The 21,055-nt window shown below is 36.5% G+C and overlaps 1 protein-coding gene across 2 annotated transcripts in view; it reads right to left on the bottom strand.

The window, feature by feature from the left end:
- Nucleotides 1-21,055, bottom strand: part of nid1 (nidogen 1) — a 49,329-nt gene that overhangs the window by 6,139 nt on the left and 22,135 nt on the right. Inside the window, exons 7-18 of one of the 2 annotated variants that reach the window (XM_002935828.5) lie at nt 20,855-21,055; nt 19,107-19,340; nt 18,191-18,334; nt 17,037-17,165; nt 15,789-15,932; nt 15,484-15,606; nt 8,783-9,001; nt 6,343-6,518; nt 5,282-5,408; nt 4,722-4,893; nt 2,605-2,762; nt 4-127 (exon numbers count right to left, since the gene is read on the bottom strand). In XM_002935828.5, coding sequence (XP_002935874.2) covers nt 4-127; nt 2,605-2,762; nt 4,722-4,893; nt 5,282-5,408; nt 6,343-6,518; nt 8,783-9,001; nt 15,484-15,606; nt 15,789-15,932; nt 17,037-17,165; nt 18,191-18,334; nt 19,107-19,340; nt 20,855-21,055 — 1,951 coding nt within the window. The remainder of the gene's footprint in view (nt 1-3; nt 128-2,604; nt 2,763-4,721; nt 4,894-5,281; nt 5,409-6,342; nt 6,519-8,782; nt 9,002-15,483; nt 15,607-15,788; nt 15,933-17,036; nt 17,166-18,190; nt 18,335-19,106; nt 19,341-20,854) is intronic. The other variant, XM_012963717.3, reaches the window with a different exon arrangement.

Raw genomic sequence — 21,055 nt, 5'->3', positions numbered from 1 at the left:
TACCTCTTCCAGTCTGTATAGAATAAGTTCTTTCCATAACTTGTTATACCAAACGGATACTGAATGCCTTCCACAATTTTTCGGCGTGCAGGCTGACTGGGATTCATGCATTCCATTCTTTTAGTTCCTGTTACCAATATTTATGCACTTAATGTCTTATTAATGTTTTTTTGTTGTTTTTTGCTTACACAAATATCTAATGAAGTTCGCAGAAGAGTGTTCCAATGTACATTACATCATAAAACAAAAAACACTGCAATACATTCACTATTCAAGACATTCGGCTCTCCACTTTTACATTAACACCTCTGTGTTTGGCTGATGTGGCCTAACATGTATGTGTGCCTTGGCTTGTTTGTGTGCACTGTGAATCCTATGATCCCAGGAGGTGGCCCTTAGACCCCCAAACAATGTAGGTCTCTATAAAAATATATTGCATAAACAAGCTCATATGTAAAACCCTGCTATATCTAAATAAACCATTTTCATATAAATATACTTTTTTAGTAATATGTTCTATTAGGTTCTCCTAAATAGAAAATTCCCATTTTAAGAATTAAAGGGAAACTTGCTGTGATACTGGGTTTTTGTCAGTGATCAAAGGTTTTCTTGCATTGTACTGTTGAGTACTGGGTCCCTCAGATTGTAAAAAGACACAGTACTGGTATTGGAGTGTAGGGTCTACAGCAGCTTCCAAAAACAGTGCTGGTCTTCTTTGTTTCAGAAAATACAGTGAGTGAGCTGACAGTGCCAGGAGAGACCCTCCCTGCAGCAACCTTTGATCTATATGAGGCTTTTAATGTCTCTTTTTCTGAAAAATTAAAGTATTTTGCAAAAATGCTCAGGATATCACCTTCTGCATATTTATGTTACAATTACACGCCCTTTATTTCTCCTAGCTAGCTGTATTATTTTGTGTTAATAAAATTATTTTTGATAAAAAACAACATTAGCATGTTATCTTGTCTTACCTGCATAGTGGCAGTTGTGTTTGGTACAGCTTTTTATGGTACACAACATGTCCAATACAGGTACAATAGGTACAGTAGTCATTTCTAAACATTATAATTATACCTTGCTTGTATAGCAGAAGATACAAGTACTTGTCCATACACCTAAAGATCTGCTTAAGCTTGGTTGAGCTTAAAGGGGTTTTAAAGGTCTTTTTCACCTTCAACGTTAAAGGAGAATGCAAGTCAAAATTTAAAAAGCATACTGCCCAATAGTCCCCCTATTATTTAGTAAAAACACCACACTTTTGGCTCACCTAATCAAATATATACTCAGTCACACTTACTTCACATTTTCTAGAACAGGCAGCCATCTCTAAAAAGGTATTCTCCCTTCCTTTCCCTCCTTGCTTCATACTGCACATGTGTTTCATTCCTTCCCCCCCTCCCCTCTGCCAGATCAGCTTCTGATTGGCTGGTGGGCATGTGTAGCTCAGAACAGGAGACAGGATCAAGTTACACACATGCTCAGAGAATAGGAAGGCTGCCGCTGGCAGCCTACAGGAAGGACAGAGAGATTTCAGTGATGTCACTGTAGTCTTCACACTGCTGTAGGCTGCCAGCACCATATCTCAGAGCAGCAAGCAGGGATCTGGGAATTTAGATATGCAGTAAGTACTTAAAAAGAATGCCTTTAGACTTACTTTTAATTTATAATAACCTTTCATTGTCCTTTAAACCACAAACAATGCTCTCAGCAAGTTAGAAAATATATTTTCGATAAAAAAAATAAATAAAAGGCCACTGTAAAAGCCACTTTTTATACCTGTTAAACCAGTCTCTGTGAAGGGATGGGAGTGGCCTGTTTTAAACCCGACACACTGAAAACTTCTTATATGCTTACATCATCACGTCCAGGCTTTGCCCTTACTTTTTTTCCTATTGGACCAATTCATTGGTTGCTTGTGCACTGCACCAGTGCATAAATTGAAAGGTCATTGGTTAATTTCTTCTTCACAATGGCATAGGCAAACAGACTCAGCATATCACAAATCTAACATACTGTTATATTATATTTGCAGCACTCTGTCACAGGCACAGGAAGCAGTGTGAGACAGGAGACACTGCCAATAGGAGTTAAGTCTACTGCCAGTACTATGTGTGACATCATATAAGGAAGTAAAAAAAGCAACTGTAGTGTTTAAAGGGGTCACTGACCCCCTCCAGCACAAGGTCTGTGCCGAGGTGAAGGCTCAGCAGGGGGATGATTCCGAGGTGAATATCTCTTCATCTGCACATTTTGTGTTAACTATGTATATGGCATATCAGATATACAGGGTGGGCCATATATATGGATACACCTTAACATAATGGGAATGGATTCCCATGTTAAGGTGTATCCATATAAATGCCCCACCCTGTACACTGGGTTGCCATCTTTGTGGAAAAAAAATACCGAATATAAATATATTTATACTTCCTCCCTATAAAATGGCATCAAGAATCATTTTTATTGGCCAGGCAGGTAAAAATCTAGCTAGATGTTAGACCTAATACACTGCTGCACATTGTCTATTCCTTACAAAACTCACAATAAAGTATGCCTGTTTACTTCATAATAGAAAAAAAAGAGAAAGTTCATACAACAATTTACCTGCGTCAATCCAACAAAGCATTGATGAATATGGGTCAATGGTAAGTCCATTTGGAAGACCAAGATCATCTTTAACAAGAATTCTTCTGTTGGTTCCATCCATATAAGATGTCTCAATCTTTGGGGCAGCTCTGTTCCAGTCAGTCCAGTAGAGATTTCTGAGGAAAAATACACAGATTTTATTATTTTTAAAACATCTGTCAGAATATTGGAGATAGCTCTTAGTACAAGTTGATCCAGGGACTGGTCCGATTGCCATCTTGGAGTCAGGAAGGAATTTTTTCCCCTCTAAGGCAAATTAGAGAGGCTTCAGATGGGGTTTTTTGCCTTCCTCTGGATCAACTAGTAGTTAGGCAGGTTATATATAGGTATTATGGTTGAACATGATGGACGTATGTTTTTTTTCAACCCAACTTACTATGTTACTATGTAAGTAAAAAGGCCCTGATTTTAATCAGGTGAAACTATTTATTTAAACAATCCAGCAATTTGCACAGCTGCCCTGCTGCTATGTTCTGCACTGCCTTTATACTGTAGGCCTCACATCTGTATTTGTATATCTGTTTGATTGTATGTTGTCATGTCCCATAATACACAGAGATGCAGAAAATGCAATAATATTTATACCATATTAATGTATCTGCATCTACACACCTCACTGGGATGTACTGCCTAGCACATGTTGTCCTGGGTCATGAACTCACATTTTTAAAACTATACTTTAAAGCAGAATGAAAGGTATCATCACTGGGGGGTCTTCCTTTTCCTGTGTCTCTGCAACACTTGTGCTTGCACAGTGGAGTAAAAAGCTGACCTTTAACAAAAAAAGCTGTCTTTTTCACTGTACTGTGCATGCACCTGCCCCGGGATCACAAAGAAAGAAGACAGGAGGAAGAGGATCGCTCGTGCACAGGTACCTCGAGCCGGTGCATTTTTATGCTGACAGGCCTATTAGGTAAGTGATTACAATCACTGGGGGGGTGTTTAACATTTTGACACCCTCCAGTGATTATACCTTTCCTTCTGAAAGCACTGAAAGCATTTCTATTGTGTAGTGCTGGCTTTCTGAAAGCTCAGGATCAGGCACAGATGACTGCCTACAAACCAATATTACAGCTAGAATGAATTATTTGTAATGTACACAAATTTAGTGTAATTTAGTAATAAAAACTACACCACAAAAAACATGACAGAATCCCTTTAATAAAAGTTCCCCTATTTTTAGCCCTCATTTTTCTCTTTATCTTTGCTATAGTGCAACTGCGCTCCAAGCTGGTACAAATATCCAGGTTGATGAAATTAGGATACTGTTTATTTACCGAAAAGGATAACACTGAATTTCTGAGCAAAATGAAGAATGCATTTGTTCGCAAAAATCAATTGCCTGTATTTGTCAGGCTAAAAAGCACTGTAGGCACTACAGTTATGCCAAAACCAAATAAATACCCAAAATAATAATGGGTATGCCTCTAGCACATGGCATGGAACACTACAAAGGTGGTTTTTTGTACCTTTAATGAATGTGGTTTTATGTGCAACTGACAGCAGGGAAATTGTGGGGACCACAACTGCACTCATATGTGTAGAATTACCAGTATATTTGTTTAAGGATTGCCCAGACAGCATTTATTCAGACATGGACTTAAAATATTTTAACAAACATTTTCTTTGTACACACAATTTGGCTAGACACCATATATTTAAAATGTCAGGATTGATGTCATGTTCAGATTTCCTGAAAGAGCAATGAGAAGTTAACTCCATTTTAGTCCTTGAAAAAAATAACAGACTAAATCCAGAATAAACACAATGACTAAATCCATTAACTAGAAGCATTTACATTTTTTTTTCCCACGGTCGGAATGTTTTTACTAGTGTGTCATCCCTGCTATGTGGCCTGTTTAGTTGATCTTTGGCCTTGAATACTTGCTAACATCACCAATTACCCATATTCATCTCTGCTGATGCATCGAGTGCTATATAGACATGACAACAAGATTCCATGAATCATTTTAACCATATACAGATTCATTAAACAATGAATTAAAAAAAAACAAAAAACACATTAAAATAAGGGAAAAGATGATACGATCATGAATATCAAAAATAAAAAATACCCTTTTGGTGCATCAGCTACTATTCCTCTGGGGTTCTCTAGATCAGTATCAAATAATACTCGACGATTACTTCCATCCATCTTGGCTACTTCAATTGTATTCAATAGAGAATCAGTCCAAAAAATGTTACGACCCAGATGGTCAACTGCTATTCCTTCAGGGCTTCCTAACTCTAAAACAAAATAATCACACATTAATTACACCATGAAAACTGAATGAAGTTTTGAACTTGAATGGTTATTATTTAAACATCTCGCAATAAATAATATTATCAAACGTATAGAACCATATGATTGTATAAAATAGTGATACAAATATAAGCACTGTCTCAGGGGTAAAAAACTTACAGATTTAATCCAATGGGAGGCGAAATTGACACCCCCAGCACATACACACTGGTTAGGCAGCAGTCAGACAATGGCAGGTGAGAGATGTGAAATCAAATTTGCAAACTGCCATTAACAATCTTGGCAACCTTGTGGGTGGAGTTTGTATCCAGATGATATGCCTGGGGGGGTCTGACGTATACAGTAGAAAGTTGATATAAATCATAGATCTACCTGTTTTAATAATTGCAGTTGGTTCCCCGCCATTTATGCTGGCTCTACTAATAGAAGGTCCAGTGATATCCGTCCAGTATACAGTCTTGTCCACACAGTCAAAGGCTACACCAATTATAACTTTATCCTGTAATAAAACAAAAAGGTCCCATATATCAGCCTACTGGACATTAGATCTCTGACATCTTTCGGAATGTTTTTTGGAAAACACATTATGACAGAGCTGCCACCAGGGAGAGACAAGTACAAATGTGGGGAAAGGGCTGCCACAAAAAGGAGTTGGGATTTGGAGGCATAAATGGGTAGGGATTGGGGGTTTAAACAGACTGGCACATGACAAGCTATAATTCTTGACAGTAATCTTATATATGACAGAATACCTAATAACAGGTTCAGAGTATGTTGAGAGTTAAAATTCAGAAGCAGATGGAGGACTGTAGGCTGGATATCCCTGTTTATGTCTAAGGTTATCCCTGTTTATGTCTAAGGCATGCAGTGTTACTCTCCAGTTAATACTAAATTACTATAGTATAGTATATATATATAAATAAAAAGTCCAGGAATGGTGCACACAGAGAACTTCAGGTACTGCCTGGATGCATGGTTAACATAACATAATTAGTAAGCACAAACAAACCTCACTCAAAGGATTTGAAGCAAAAAAATATGAAGCAAAAAAAAAAATGGTGTTTAATTCAACGTTTCCGCTTAGACTCAATCCATCTTCAGGACACACAATTACAATGTGATCAAGTGATGAAACATATAGCTGAAAAGAGTGCCCAACAATTTGTGCAAAGCCCTCCTCCAATGAGATGACGGAAAACAGCTGTTTAGAAAGACATCCCACATATATATATATATTTATATTTCATAAAAGCCTTGTTGTCACCCTTTTATAGTGTTTCTCAATTTTTTCAATTTAGGAAAAACTGTAAGGCATCGATGAACCATAGTTATGTCAAAGCTTTAATCTTGTACATTCTTGTAGCCTTGCATCACACAACAATTGTAACAATAACAATGCGCCCCCATTCAGAATTATCAGAAATATAACCTACTGGGATATGAAGTAAGGTTTTGGCATCAGTTTTCTTCATGTTGTTTCCCTCTAGCGGGATATGCTCAATCTTCCCACTCTGTGCAAACAGCAAATGTGTTCCCGGTGGCAGAGGAACAACATCTGGTCTCACAGGGGGCCCAACAGTAGGAGGAGGATGAGTAACTATACCAAGACCTGTGCACATATGATAAAAAGCAGAAAGGTTAAATAAACAAAATAGGAAAACACATATATTAAGTGGAGGATAAATAGGCTTTTTTTGTGTGCACAAATCTCCTTAAATATAGACACAATCTGATGTGGAAACCATATATTGTGACATAGAAAGTTGCACACTGCTCCCCCCACTCCCTAAGACTGTGATACTGTGAGTCCTACTGGAAACAATACATACAATGTACCCCAGAAAACAGGTGAATTTCCCAATATATGTAATACACAAGTAGGGGAATGTAATAAATAGCAGGTAATGGTAAAAATATTTGCAATATGAATATCTATTCCTCTGTGCGAACAATTTCTCATTTGAGTGAATTTAATATAGCTTTTGCAAACCCAGAAACTGTTTAGCCATACCCTCCAACATTTGAAAAATGTAAAGAGGGACAAAAAGAAATGCTGCACATAGCATGGTGGATTTTTGACAATGCCCATTTTTGCCATCACACCCCCTACATTCCACTCCCATTTTTACAATATTTGGCAGGCTATTTAAAGTTTGAACACATTTCTGTGGGTTTTGGGGTCTTGTTTTATGTGTTGTTAAAGTTGTGCTAATAAAGGTGAAATTGCCCATTAAGATGCAAGTCTCAGTTCCCCCAAGAGACCTATTTAGCTTATTAGTTACAATTGTATCTCAGTGCAGGTGTTGCATGTTAAGTTTTCTGTGCTCTCTGCCAAAAGCCTCCTTATTTAATTAAATTTGAGAAACATTGTATCTTTTTACACGTTCAGTGCAGGAGATTAAAGGGAAATTATGGACTTTTCAGTAAGAATCTGGGACTGCGGGCTGAGCTGTTAAAATCGGGACTGTCTTGCAATAATCTGGACAGTTGGGAGGTATAATTTAGCGACCATTTCTAGAAAAATTGCAAATTTGATAGTTTGTGCCAGTGTACATACATACATGGTCAATTAAAATTTGCAATGCAATACCAGTCTAATGAAGAATATTACACTGCAAAAGGCAAATTTTTAGTCTTACTTGTGCAAAAGATTTTCCTGTTACCAACTTCTAGTACATTCCCCTGAAGGTGTTTTAGCAGCAGTTGTGAAATGCAGTAACACAAAATGCAAATAACAGCCGATAGGGCAACATATACAGAATTATAGACTGATTCTTAAAGGTTAGGTAAGTAGAAGAGTAGCTTGAAAAAAACTGAAGTTAAGAAATATAATATTGATCAGGTATGGTGTTGAAAAGCATAGTTATTTCTGAGCGCGACATCATAGACTTGTCCTTTCCAGAATTGCCACACATAATGACATTTTTAAGAAATGGTAGAATTAAACTGCTCAAAAGACAATTTCAAAGTCAGTTAGCAAGTCTGTGATATGATGCCAACAAAAGGTGAAAGAGATGATGCCATTCATAGTCTAAACTGCAGCTTTTTATTGTTTGCTCCAAAGATTTTGGCACAAGATTGAACTGCCACTTTTAATTATTATCAAGCGCCATTATTAAGTATTAGAATAGTTAATAATAACAGCACAGAAGAATGCTATATTCTATTATTGTGGCTAATATAATAAAGGTGCAGATACATCTCTCAAATTGGCCTCTAGAGCTTGCCCTATTGCGGAAGCAACATGATTGAATTTCTGATAAAACATCAGTGGTTCCTTATAAACCCTCCCATGTTGTTGGAGTCAGTCTTTGCTGGTCATAGGTCTGTTTGGTGCTGATAGGCAGCACAGAGAAATGCAGTTTTTCACAGACAGTCCAGCTAGAATGGTAGCTGTGATATGCTGGCATGTTGACCTTGAAAGGCGACACAGTAATACTGAAATGCGGCGGCTTTTAACAGTTTATTAGAGTTTAGAAAAATATAGCCCTCAGCACCCCTCCCCCCCCTCCAGCCTGCTCAGGAAACCCTACCTCTGCTGCAGAAGAAAATAAGTCAGTTTCTGGTCATCCTGTCTTTTCTGTGCAGCAGGAGCCAATTGGATGCTCAAAAGTAATAGAGTAATATTACTCTTAGGTACCATCCATACTAATCCAATTGGCTCCTGCTGCACAGAGAAGACAACACAGCCTTAGAACAACTGGATTTCTTCTGCATTACAGACAGGTCTGTCTGATGGGCCTACGGGGAACAAGAAGCTATAATTTTCAACACTAAGAAAAAAATGATAAAATGACAAGAAAAAGTAAAATCACTGGGGGGTGCCAAGTTCATAGGTACAGTATATGTAAAAATATCAAATTCACAACTTACATGGTGGACTAAGTCCAGGACCTGTTCTTGTACCAGGTAGTTCATTACCAAATCTGTCCACACACCAGCAATATCCACTGCCAGAATGGCATTGCCTTGGAATGTAGTTACCACTTTCATCACACTGTGGAATATACTGACCAACTGGCCTTGCACCTCTGACAGAGGGTGAGCCAAGAATACTATCTAGATGGAGCTGGCATGCTGTCTTTTCTGGTTCTGTAATGAAAATGTGCAATTTAAGCTTTGAACATGAACACAGAATCACACAGAACCACAAGATGATAAGCATCAATTTCTCAACAGCTGAAATCGGCACATATTAGGGCTCATTTACTATAGCTGTAGTAAAGGGTAAAGTGCATAAAAATGTTGAAAATTCCCACACTGCACCTTGCACCCCTTTGCAGCACCTAGCTGTATGCACTACATGCCCCAGCCACATGATAAGTATAGGGTTAGTACTGTGCCACAGCATGCACTGTGCTATAGATAAAGCACAAACATTTAATACACAGCACCACAATTTGGGGCCCCTTAGTGCTAAAGCACTTTCTTTTCACCTTTTAGTGTATAGTAAAATAAACAATACATTATCTCAATATACAGCAAAGATTTAGCTAGATATGTAATTTAATGTAACCATCAAGAACATTGCTGGGTAAGCCACAAATCACACTGAATTTAAGATATCAGATCAAGAACAACAGTATTCAATTACTTTAGAGAAATTGATATATTAAAAAGGCTTGTAAATTATTTTTTCACCCATTAGAACAAAGGCCCTTGGTGTTCATATAATGAATATACATGTAGCACTGAAGGTAACTGTTGCCAGAACTGGGTGATTTTAACTTTTATACACCTTAACTAGTGGTGTTAGCAAAGTGTTACTTTATAACACTTTATGTAATGTAGGTCAATAGCATACAGGCTGCCAGAGATTCTTTAAAAAATGAATCCTATTGATGTAAACGAACACATAGGGGCCGATTCACTAAAGGCCAAAAAAACGTTATTTATAGCATGTGTTAAAAATATTATCAGTTCTTATATTTTGCGAGTTAATGATCGATTCACTAAAAGGACACTTGGCTGAATTAAGAAGCGATGTTATTGTCGTTATTTATGTTGTGATGACATTTTAAAATTTTAAAACCATGCAATATATTTAAGCAGTTACCTTCTGAAAACTACCATTCTGAAAATTACCATTTCCCTGAAAACTGGAGGATGCATCACTCTAGGACGATCACATACTTGAAAAAATCCAACTGCAAACTCCATCTTGTCACCACTGACAATCACCAGCTGCAATTTTGTTTAGTAATGCCTACTCCTGGGGGGCGTTAAGTTTCACAGTAATTATCGCCGCATTTTATGCCTTTAACGCTTCAAATATCTTTGTGAATTATGCGTTAGTATTATTTCTATTCGATAATTACCTCGATGCGATGGAAATAAAGATTTGCGATAATCAGGATTTTTGCACATGCGATATGAGTAGTAACGCATGCAAAATGACTTTGATGAATAAACCCTAAAAAGCTCTATAGCTATGAAAGACACAGAGAACATTTAACATACTTTTTAAATATGTGCAAATAATACAATCATTGCTAAAGTTGAAAGATAAGCAATACAAGTGGGGAGGTCTGCTAACCCACAGGAACTTTTTCCATGTAAAAAAAAAAAGCTAACTTTCTTGGAAATGCTGTACTGTAAGCAATAACCAGAGGATACACCATGCACACAAATTGCTTCCATCAGTTAAAGGTTGGGAAACAAGCCCTTGAGAGAATACAAGCTGTTCTTTTTTTGGAAATGTACAACACAGGCTGATTAAATAGACTATATATATATATATATATATATATATATATATATATATATATATATATTAACATCACTAAATTACCTTGGGTAAGGAAGACAGAGAACAATATACCAAGAGAACCTTTAAAATGTGTAAACATAATATGACAGAGCAGTAGTTTTGCTCAAAAAGCTTATCTTCTTAAGTTTCATTTATATAAATAGGTATGAGATCTATTATCCGGAATGCTTGGGCTTTCCTGATAAGAGGCTTTACTGTAATCTGGATTACCAAACCTTATACCTACTAAAAGACAGTTAAACATTAAATATAAGATGGTTCTGTCACCAAATATGGATTTATGAAGCTCAGCTACAATCAAATACAATATACTGTCTTATTATAACAGAAAATGGAAATAATTAAAAAATAATTAGGACAAAAAAGACATAACAAATTAGGAGAACTATCCCCTGACAAAATTAGGAACAGTTCAAATATCCATTAATTTAAACAAATGAGGGGTAAAATCATTGTCCTGATTATTGTATTTGTCTAATATAATAAAACAAAATTAATAAAAAAAAATAAAAAATCATTGTCCTTGCAGCAGAACATAAGCACTACATAAACATACTGTTATATACAGGTATGGGATCCCTTATCCGGAAACCCGTTATCCAGAAAGTTCTGAATTACGGAAAGGTCATCTCCCATAGACTCCATTATAAGCAAATAATTCTAATTTTTAAAAATAATCACATAAAAACTACACATTTCATAATACATTTAGTTTAAAACAACAATAAACACAAATTTAAACAGGTTTTAAACTAAAGCTCTATTTTTGTTGTTATTTCACTGAATTTATATTTTATTTCTTTGCAGATTTTTTTTTTTTGTCTTGTATTTTATTATGGTTGCTTATACAATTAAATCTAAATTTTTTTATTATAAGAGTTTGCTGTTTCCTGTAATTTACACAATGTTTAAAATAGATTTTTTTTAAACTGTTTCCCAACCAATATAATTCCTATGACATTCACTTTGAGCTTGGCTCTTATGCTACATAATTTAGTCATTTAATCCAAAAGAAGGCAAAAACACCCATATGGGGAGAAATGCCTTTTGACTACTACAGGGCAGTGGGACCAGGTTCAACAACACACTTATGGGTATATTTATGACAGGGGCGGGCCAAGCCAACCGGACGCCCTAGGCAAACTTCCCCCCCTCACAGGTCGGCAGTTCCCGCAGGGGGTGCGATGTTATGGGTCATTATCCCCACCGTGTAATGACAAGTAGCAGGGGCAATGACAAAGGAGCATGGACTAGGGTTAGGCAGGAGAGGCTGCTGCCTAGCGCCCCCCAATCATTGCGCCCCAGCCAGGTGCCTTTTCTGCCTACCCCTAGTTCTACCCCTAGTAGCTGTGTAAAACGTGGAGTGTAATGTTTTACAAAGCATGATAAATATACCTCTAACTGAATTAATACTAGTAGTTTTGTATTTTTTTGCTTGAGGAAAGGTTTTAAAGGGGTTGTTCACCTTTTTGAGTTAACTTTTAGTATGATGTAGAGAGTAATATTCTGAGACAATATGCAATTGGTTTTCATTTTTTATTATTTGTAGTTTTTTTAGTTATTTCATTTTAATTTCAGCAGGTCTCCAGTTTGGAGTTTCAGAAGCTATTTGGTTGCTAGGGTCCAAATTACCTTAGCAACCAGGGAGTGGTTTGGATGAGAGACTGGTATATGAATAGGAGAGGGGCTGACTAGAATAGAAAGTTACAAAAAGTAACAATAACTGTAGCCTCACAGGGCAATAGTTTTTGGCTGCCAGGTCAATGACCCCCGTTTAAAAACTGCTAAGAACTGGAAGAAGAAGGCAAATAATTAAAAAAAATTCTAATGAATAAATAATGAAGACCAGTTAAAATGTTGCTTAGAACTGGCCATTCTATAACATACTAAAACTTTACTTAACGGTGAACTACCCCTTTAACGGAATAGCAACACCTAAAAAAAGAAGTGTTTTAACTTAACTAAAAAATAATGTACTATTGCAGTGCACTGGTAAAAGTTCAGTGTTTCCTTCAGAAATATTACTATAGTTTATATAAATAAGATGCTGCACAGCCACACCGGTAGCTAGAAATTAGGGGAAAAGGCACAGGTTACATAGCAGATAACAGATAACTGCTATGTAACCTGTGGCATTTAGCCCAATCTAAATAACTACTCCAATGGCTACACAGCTGCTTTGTGTATATAAACTATAATAGTGCTTCTGAGGCAAATACAACACATTTACCAGCTGCACTATACATTGATTTATAACAAACAGGGATCTTGAAATAATTTAACAAACAAGAGTTACAGTATAAAAATGTGATTAGAGGGCCATGCTCACAAAAGTATATAATTTAAAGGGTTATGGAATTGCTTTAGAAGAGAATTCCACTACTGCTATCACAAAAAAGAGAATGAAAGTTAAAATGACGGGGCAGTGCCGAGATGTTTTGATACTTCCAGTGACTGTAGTTGCTTACTTTCTGCTACTTGCCTGCATTCCTCTTCTGCAAAAAACACAGTGGCTCGGGGGGTCCTTCCTGCTAAGCACGACAAATATGGCATCTGTGTGCTTTGCTGTAAATTACCCCAGGCTGCATTTTTTGAAAAGGAGCTCCAACTTGGGGTAGCATGTTGATAATAACAAATTGGCACCCCCAGTAGATTTACCTTTAGTGCTACTTAAAGATGCAACAATCTTTCTTCTAAACACAATAATGCCTTTGTCCCCTAAAAAGTATACTGGAAAATAAGCCACCAAGTAATTTACTGTATTTATATATTCACATTCTCTTCATAACTGAGATACTACAGACCCTTTATAAGCTTAGTCTCCCTGTTACAAGGACACATTTCGTCCTTAGTACTGTAAATTAAAAGATAACAGTTGAGAGTAGGGAAAGAAGGTTAACCGTATCTCTTCTGTCAATAAAGTCAAGTTATGGAATTCCTTAAAATTATAAGTAGTGACTTGTGTGCTTTGGATACCTTTTAACAAGAAGGAGCATATTAAACTTATTCAGTAATAGCTAATCTATGGAGCTCCACTTTGGAGAAACACAAACTAACTTAAAGCAGTAGATGCAAAGTGGTTTTGGCCAAATAACCCAGATAGTAAAAGTGTTGTTAGGGAAGTGATATTTTGTAAATGTTTCCAGCACCTTCATCAACCTTCTTCAACACTAAAGCAAACATGTATATGCAGTAAAACTACATCAGATTACCATTACTAATTCTACACTACTGAATAAACTAGTTAATGTAGGACTGTGTAACGTAATATGGCTGATTCACTAAAGTGCGAAATAACGTGCGCGAAAAATTTTATCGCGACTTATCGCACGATTCACTATAAGCACTATTTTAAGCGCGATATTGCATGCGTTATTTAACTTGCGAAGACTATTTTCATGCGGTATTTGATGGTACATGCGCTAAATAACGCACGCGTATAGTCGCCGGATATAAATAGTAGCTTATAAATAGTATATATAAATTGTCGCCGCATATAAATAGCAGCATATAAATAGTGTATATAAATAGTAGCCACATATAAATGGTAGTATATAAATAGTAGATGCTTATAAATAGTAGCCACTAATGATGAGCAAATGTTTTCTGGTTATCTTTGGTGAAAAATTAGTAAATCTTTCGAAAGATCCACGAAACGGCAAAAATGTTGTGCGTGCAAAAAAATTGTTGCCCGCGACTATTATTTTTTGACCCCTGTGTAAATTTTGGGACGTGTGGTGATTTTTTGCGTGGCGAATTTTTTCATGCGTTTTGCCATTGGCAGATTGTTTTGCAAAACGCATGAAAAAATTTGCCCCGGAAAAATTTGCAGCACGTCCAAAAATTTGCTGCAAATCCATGCCTGGCGAAACATTTCATCAATTGTAGCCGCATATAAATAGTCGCGCGAATAAACACACGCCATGTTAGCCATACATGCCAATACTTTCGTAAAATTACTGTATTAAAAATGACCATTTCCCTGCAAACTGGAGGCTGCGTCACTCTAGGGGAAACACATACTTGAATAAATAGCACTGCAAAGTCCATATTTTATTGCTAAAAGCTCATTTACTGTACTTTTCTATAATTATCGCCTGCCTCAAGTAGGTCTTATTTTTCGCATAGCCTAATGCGATATTTAGCGCGCCTAAGTGATTGTGAATCATGCATTAGTATTTTTTTCCGTGCGCTATTTAACGCATGCGGTAGCGCGAAAAATAACGCATGTAATATGGCGACTTACCGCACGCAATAATACTATAGTGAATCATGCGCTAATTTTCGCATCTTAGTCAAAAAAAGTGCGATAAAATTTATCGCACTTTAGTGAATCAGCCCTAATGCGTGTAATGTGTTTGATGTTACTTTTTATTACTTACAGTCTCTCATTCAAATGACTGCCTGGTTGCTAGGGACAATAAGACCCTAGGAACTAGATCTACCCCTTTAATATTTAGCAAGATTCAATGCAAGGTGACAGTTAACATGTTTATGTTGTAAAAACCCTGATATCCCTATCACTAAGAGTAAAGATGTTATACTGATTCCAGGCTTGGACTGGGATTTCAAATAGGCCCTGGTATTCCAAGTACACAGAGGCCCAAACAGCCTCCCACAGGCCCTGGGCCTGACTGGTAAAGGTCCTTCCCACCTATACACTTATAAGCATACTGAACTAAGGGAACATTTTGTCTGAAGAAATGAATGCTAGCAGGAGTGATAATTGGGAGAAATTAAAGAAAAACAAAAGGGGTGGGGATTAATTTACAGTAACAAATTAAAAATATACAGTAAATTATACCTCCTGGGAAGCACTGGAAACCATTTCCACGGTATCCAGGATTACAATGACATGAAAATGACCCTGGAGTGTTATAGCACACAGCATCTGGATGGCATTGACTGGTTTCACATTCATCAACATCTATAAATAAAAGTAATTAGAGATTAAAATAAAAGTAATTAGACTTGAAAATAATTATGACTATGAAAATAATTATATAATGTATGTATATAATGTACATTTTATGCACAATTAAAAAAAATGTATATAGTTTTTAAACAAAATAAACACTGTTGAAATATAGTAAGACCTCCAAAATGTACCTTCACATGCACGTCCATCTCCAGAATATCCGGATAAACAAGCACATATGTATGAAGAGCCTCCAGTGTATATACAACGAGCACGGTCTGCAATATCACAGTTGTGTGTTCCAGTTAAGCAGTGGTTTGTAGGGCGATCCACAGCTGAAAAAATAAAGAATTGTGGTTTTAAGGTATATTTGCTAGTATACTCAGGAAAAGGTGATGTACCGTGCTAGCCAGTCAAAATGTTTACAGGGTAACCCTTTTGAAATAAAAAATAACAAAAGTGGTACAAAGGTGATACCTATAGTGATACCTAAGTAATCAGCTAGAAAAAGGAACTAAAATGTTCTGAAAGCTTGCTATGGTTATCCTAGTGAGCCAATAAAGGTATTACCTTTATACCACTTTTGTTATTTTTTATTTCAAAAGGGTTACCCTGTAAACTAGTATACTCATTAAACCTAGCTGAGGAATCTTTTTATATTTATTTTTTTATTCACATAAGTGATTTACATTTACATTTACCATTTTGAGAGTTTCATTTATTGTTCTGCAGTGCTAATGCTTGGAATTTACAGTGTTTGCTAGGTACAAGCACACAAAGTGGATTTCAGGGCTGAAATGTGCAAGTATGCATTTTGGCACTGAAATCCACTCGTGTGCCTGCGTTTAGTCCTGTCTAGCCTTAGCCTTTCGATGTTTACATTCCAAAAGGTATATTGTTATTTTAATAATACAGTTAAAATGATCTTATTCTGGTATACTTTCTAGTGATATCCAATTGGAAGTTAGAACTTATAAAGATGACCTTACATGTTTTACAAGAAAAATACCTATAAAGTTCAGTGAAGTATATTCAAGATTAAATTTTACTGTAGAAAACTGGGCTTGGTGCCAAAATATTACTCAATGTAGGTGCTCTCTTGGAAGTAAACTTACCTGTAGTAGTAGTTTAAAGATTAGGGTCTTTATTTCATACATGTAAATATATATATACAATATGACAATTTTTGTTATATTCTGAACTGTATACAGTAACAAATAATATATTCCTTGGATGGAAGGGGAATGCTGTAAGATGTGCACCTTTGAAGTGAACATTGCTTGGCAAAGAAATGAAAATTAGGGTAGGTATTGCTTAGGAGGCAGTCTGGAGGGGCTGCTGCTGGCTTACTTATATTTTCACCTTCTGTTAATAACTACAGCTTATTTCAGCTTGGGTGACTGGGTGCTATAAAAAATGGTATACCAAAGAAAACTTACCTGCACATGTCCTTCCATCTTCCAAAAATTGATATCCGTCATTACATTCACATCTAAATGTTCCGGGCTGGTTGTTACATATGGCATTATCCCCACATATGTCTTGTTGCTCCTGACATTCATCGATGTCTACAGGTAAAAAAGGATCTTAATATAAATTACCTAGTAATTTCTGCACCAGTGAAATATTAAAATGCAAATCAAAATATTTAGGGGGATACGTGTCCCAAACACTATCTCTGAACTAGCTGGAATACCCATGTAAAATCACTATTCATAATATTTATATAATCAGCAGCCTTTCTGGCCCTAATGCCACCTGAGGCGGCTTTTGTGTTGCCGCCCCCACCCCCTCCCCAGCTCCCCGGCACTTAACTTCACACCAACAGAAGGAAGATATATATTTAAGTAAACCTAAGCAAGAAGCCTGCTTTCTTATATATTTTTAGTGTGGCTGAACTTGGCTTGTGTTTATAGTACTACAAGTAAGTGTATGGTCAGATTTTTGTTTAGCAGTAATAAAGCTATGGATTAAATCATTCAGGGGCATAACCTCTGAGTCCCATGCCCTCCTATGGAAATCTTTTTCAGGCCCTGTCTGCACATAATCATGGGTGACCTCTGGCAGGAGCAAAATCACCAGTTCTCTTACTTGGTAGTTACGCCACTGAAATCGCTGCCTACTGGCATTAAAATCTGGATAATGTCACTGGGCTGCTCACCTGCTGGCACAGGACAAACCTAAGCAGCTAAGAAATTATGTTGAGAAAAGCTGAGTAACTGATACAGTTTGGCACAGTATCAGTGTATCTCGTGGGTCATGGGTAAAAAACTTCTAGCATTGCCAATCCGAAAATTAAGTCTACCAGCAAACAAGCAACAAATAAAATGGAAATCTTTATCTTAAAGGAACAGTAAGGCCAGTTCCATATGGGGCAGATTTTTGGCCTGTGCTTATGAAAGTTTTGAAAGTTGTGCCAGCACCCGGAAGCACTGGTTCGGCCCGGGTGCAGACACATGCAGTGTATTTTAGCCGGATCAGGCATGCAATTCCTGGCTGAAATACACTGTGTCGATAAAAATACTAGACATCAAATAGTAGTAGCTTACAGTATGCAAAATATTTCATCAAATGAGATAATTGTCATTCTTACCATAACATGTCCTCCCATCTCCACGGAAACCTGAAGTACATTCACATGTGTATTGGTTTCCTTGTGCTGGGCGGCAAACAGCGTTTGTGTCACAGACATGTGTACCTACATAGCATGGGTTCCGATTTGTATCTACAGGGCTGTCTGTTACGAAACAACACAGTTTTATTATTCTTGTTATTATTTGTTTTTTATTCAACCATGAAACTTCACATAAAATCCCCCCCTTCCTGTTGAGAAGCTGAGCTTAGGGGTCGATGCAAATTATCAAGCAGAAAATGAGGGTTGTCTGTCACATAATCTGATGCTACACGGCTAATTATTCAATTATAACGCAAATGCCCTGGTTTTACATCTGTCACGTAATGTGAATCTGAATGAATTACTAATCAGCTTTTTATTAATACATTTATACTCTATTTATGCAGTATATTTTGAGCCTGTCCCTAAGCTCAGTAACTGACAACAGCACAGAGCATGTGCAGGGAATCAGCAGAAAAGAAGATGGGGAGCTACTGGGGCATTTTTGGAGGCACAAATTTTCCCTGCTAAAGGGCTGTGATCACCTTGGGCTGGTACAGAAACCCAATACATAATGTTCAACATTTCCGCCCTACTTCTTTAGTTAGGCTTTAGTTCTCCTTTAATGTAAGTTTTGGTGTGGATGTTTATTTTATGTCCACTTCTGTCAATAGAAACTAATATAATCTCTAGAATGCTGATGCCTAATGAGTTAGGTTGGTTAGGAAGTAAAGCTTGCCAGAATGTTAGTCACAGTGATTGTAGCTAGGAAAGGAAGAAAGGTATGGGAATTTTAAATGATCACTTAGCAGCATTTATACAGATATATTTTACAGGTTTAATACAGATCTTACAGTATATATTGAAAAATAATACATGTAGAACATTAACTTACCAGTTATTGGCCCAATAGAGTTACTGGAAGCATATCGGAGAATTTTCTCATCTCTGTTGTACAGTACAAAAACTCTATCAACTGAAAGCTGCTGTATTGCAGGGACTGTTGGAGCAGTGGTGTCATGAACACATTCCTTAAATGTGATGGTCTGTTTCCATTGATAAGTAAATGTCTCCGAGCCATCTTGTGGGAACTCTACAGTGTACTCTCTGGTAGATGTTGATGTAATAACTAGAAAAATATACAGCAAAAATTATAAGGTATAATCACTATGGCTGCATTTATGTGGTAGATTTATAGACCTCCTGGTAGACAGCATAAAAAAATAGCAATAATAGAGGACCTATTTGATACTTTCAGTAAAAACATTCACATCTCACCTATATTCACATCATTGCACTAATATACTTTTTCTTCTTTTATTGTTAACGATGCTTGGGCTTAACATTGCTGCTGGGTCACTGGGGCTTGTTTATAAAAGTGTTCTGCTCCTATGTTGGGCTCACCTTCCCCCATTATGGATCACATTCTAGACTTTGCATTTACTGCTACATAAGAAAATATTATCTAAATTTTTTTTATTTCAAGTACAGAGATGATAATTTTCCTTAAATCATCAAATATAACACATTGAGGAAAGCACTAATATAAGAGAGAATACACAGAAAGGTCAAATTATTTAGACAGTTATCAGTTCCCTGTCAATATTTGAAAAGAAAGCTAACAGCTATAACCACAACAAATGGAATAAAATTGAAAAAACTACTGTATCCACTTTACTAAAGCACACTTTAAGAAAAGGTTATATATATATATATATATATATATATACATACATGCTTTATTTTTCAGCACCCAGGATACTCAATTCTTGCAGTTTGTTAATGTGTAACCACTGCAAGGTGGAGTGATCATCTCATCTTAGGAAACTTATACACATACATATATATATATCCTTTAAAACTGAAAGGTCTTGAGAGCAGGGCCCTCTGATCTTATTTTTATTCTGTAACCCTTGTTTATCAAATTATTTTTAGACCCCTGTTTGTTATAAATTATTGTAAAGTGCTGCGTGACTTGTGGATGCTATTTGTATTAATAATGATTATGTTTATATATCAGAGCAGATTTGGAAAATAAATGTGGAGAATAGCTGTGGTCATTTAGGCTGAAAAGCCAGTGAGATGCTGAAATGGCATCATAACCTTAAAGATGGTCGGGCTATAACTAAGCTTTCAGTCCAGGAAGTAAAACCAGGATGTGGGTGAAGCTTAAAGAGACTACTAGAGACCACACCCCCATATGTGACTGCTCTGTCCCTGATGTCATCATCCCATCCTTTTGTTCGTTTTAGACTGAGGTCAAAGGTGGCAACCCTATTCACATTCATAAGTGTGTATAGTGAGAAGGAAAATGTATTACTGAAAATATTTATTCACAAGCAGATTTAGTATAGAACTGCTGAAAAGCAGTGCTAAAGTGCATCTCTGAATGTGCTGACTTTATGAATATCACAATAATCTTCAATGGCTATTTTCATGTATATTGAAAGAACATACAATAGCTATTATTTTTATGCACAAAATATGTAGTCAGAGACAGCCACTGGTTGTTATGTAGAACTAATTATAGAAAAAAGCAAATAAAAGTTACTTCGTTTTTTTTAATTATTTTTTTGTTATTTTTAATAATTTATCTATTACACAATCTGTGTGACAATCTTCAACATCAAAACAAGTGCTCACCAGAACTAGATGTCTGATATAATTCTGTGTAAGGCTCAATGTGGACTGTGGATCCATATGGTATCTCCGGTACACTGCCTTCAAGCTCAGTACTGATGGTGAGATGACCATGTTCATCAATGCCACTGAACTTCTGCAGGATTACTAGCTTCTTATTGCTCTGCAAGAAAGTAACCTCTGCTCTTCGTGTGAATTCTCCAC

Source organism: Xenopus tropicalis, chromosome 5 (assembly GCF_000004195.4).
Source record: "Xenopus tropicalis strain Nigerian chromosome 5, UCB_Xtro_10.0, whole genome shotgun sequence".
NCBI lineage: Eukaryota > Metazoa > Chordata > Amphibia > Anura > Pipidae > Xenopus > Xenopus tropicalis.
The sequence above is the reverse complement of the archived record's forward strand: the minus strand, read 5'-3'. Positions and strand labels throughout refer to the sequence as shown.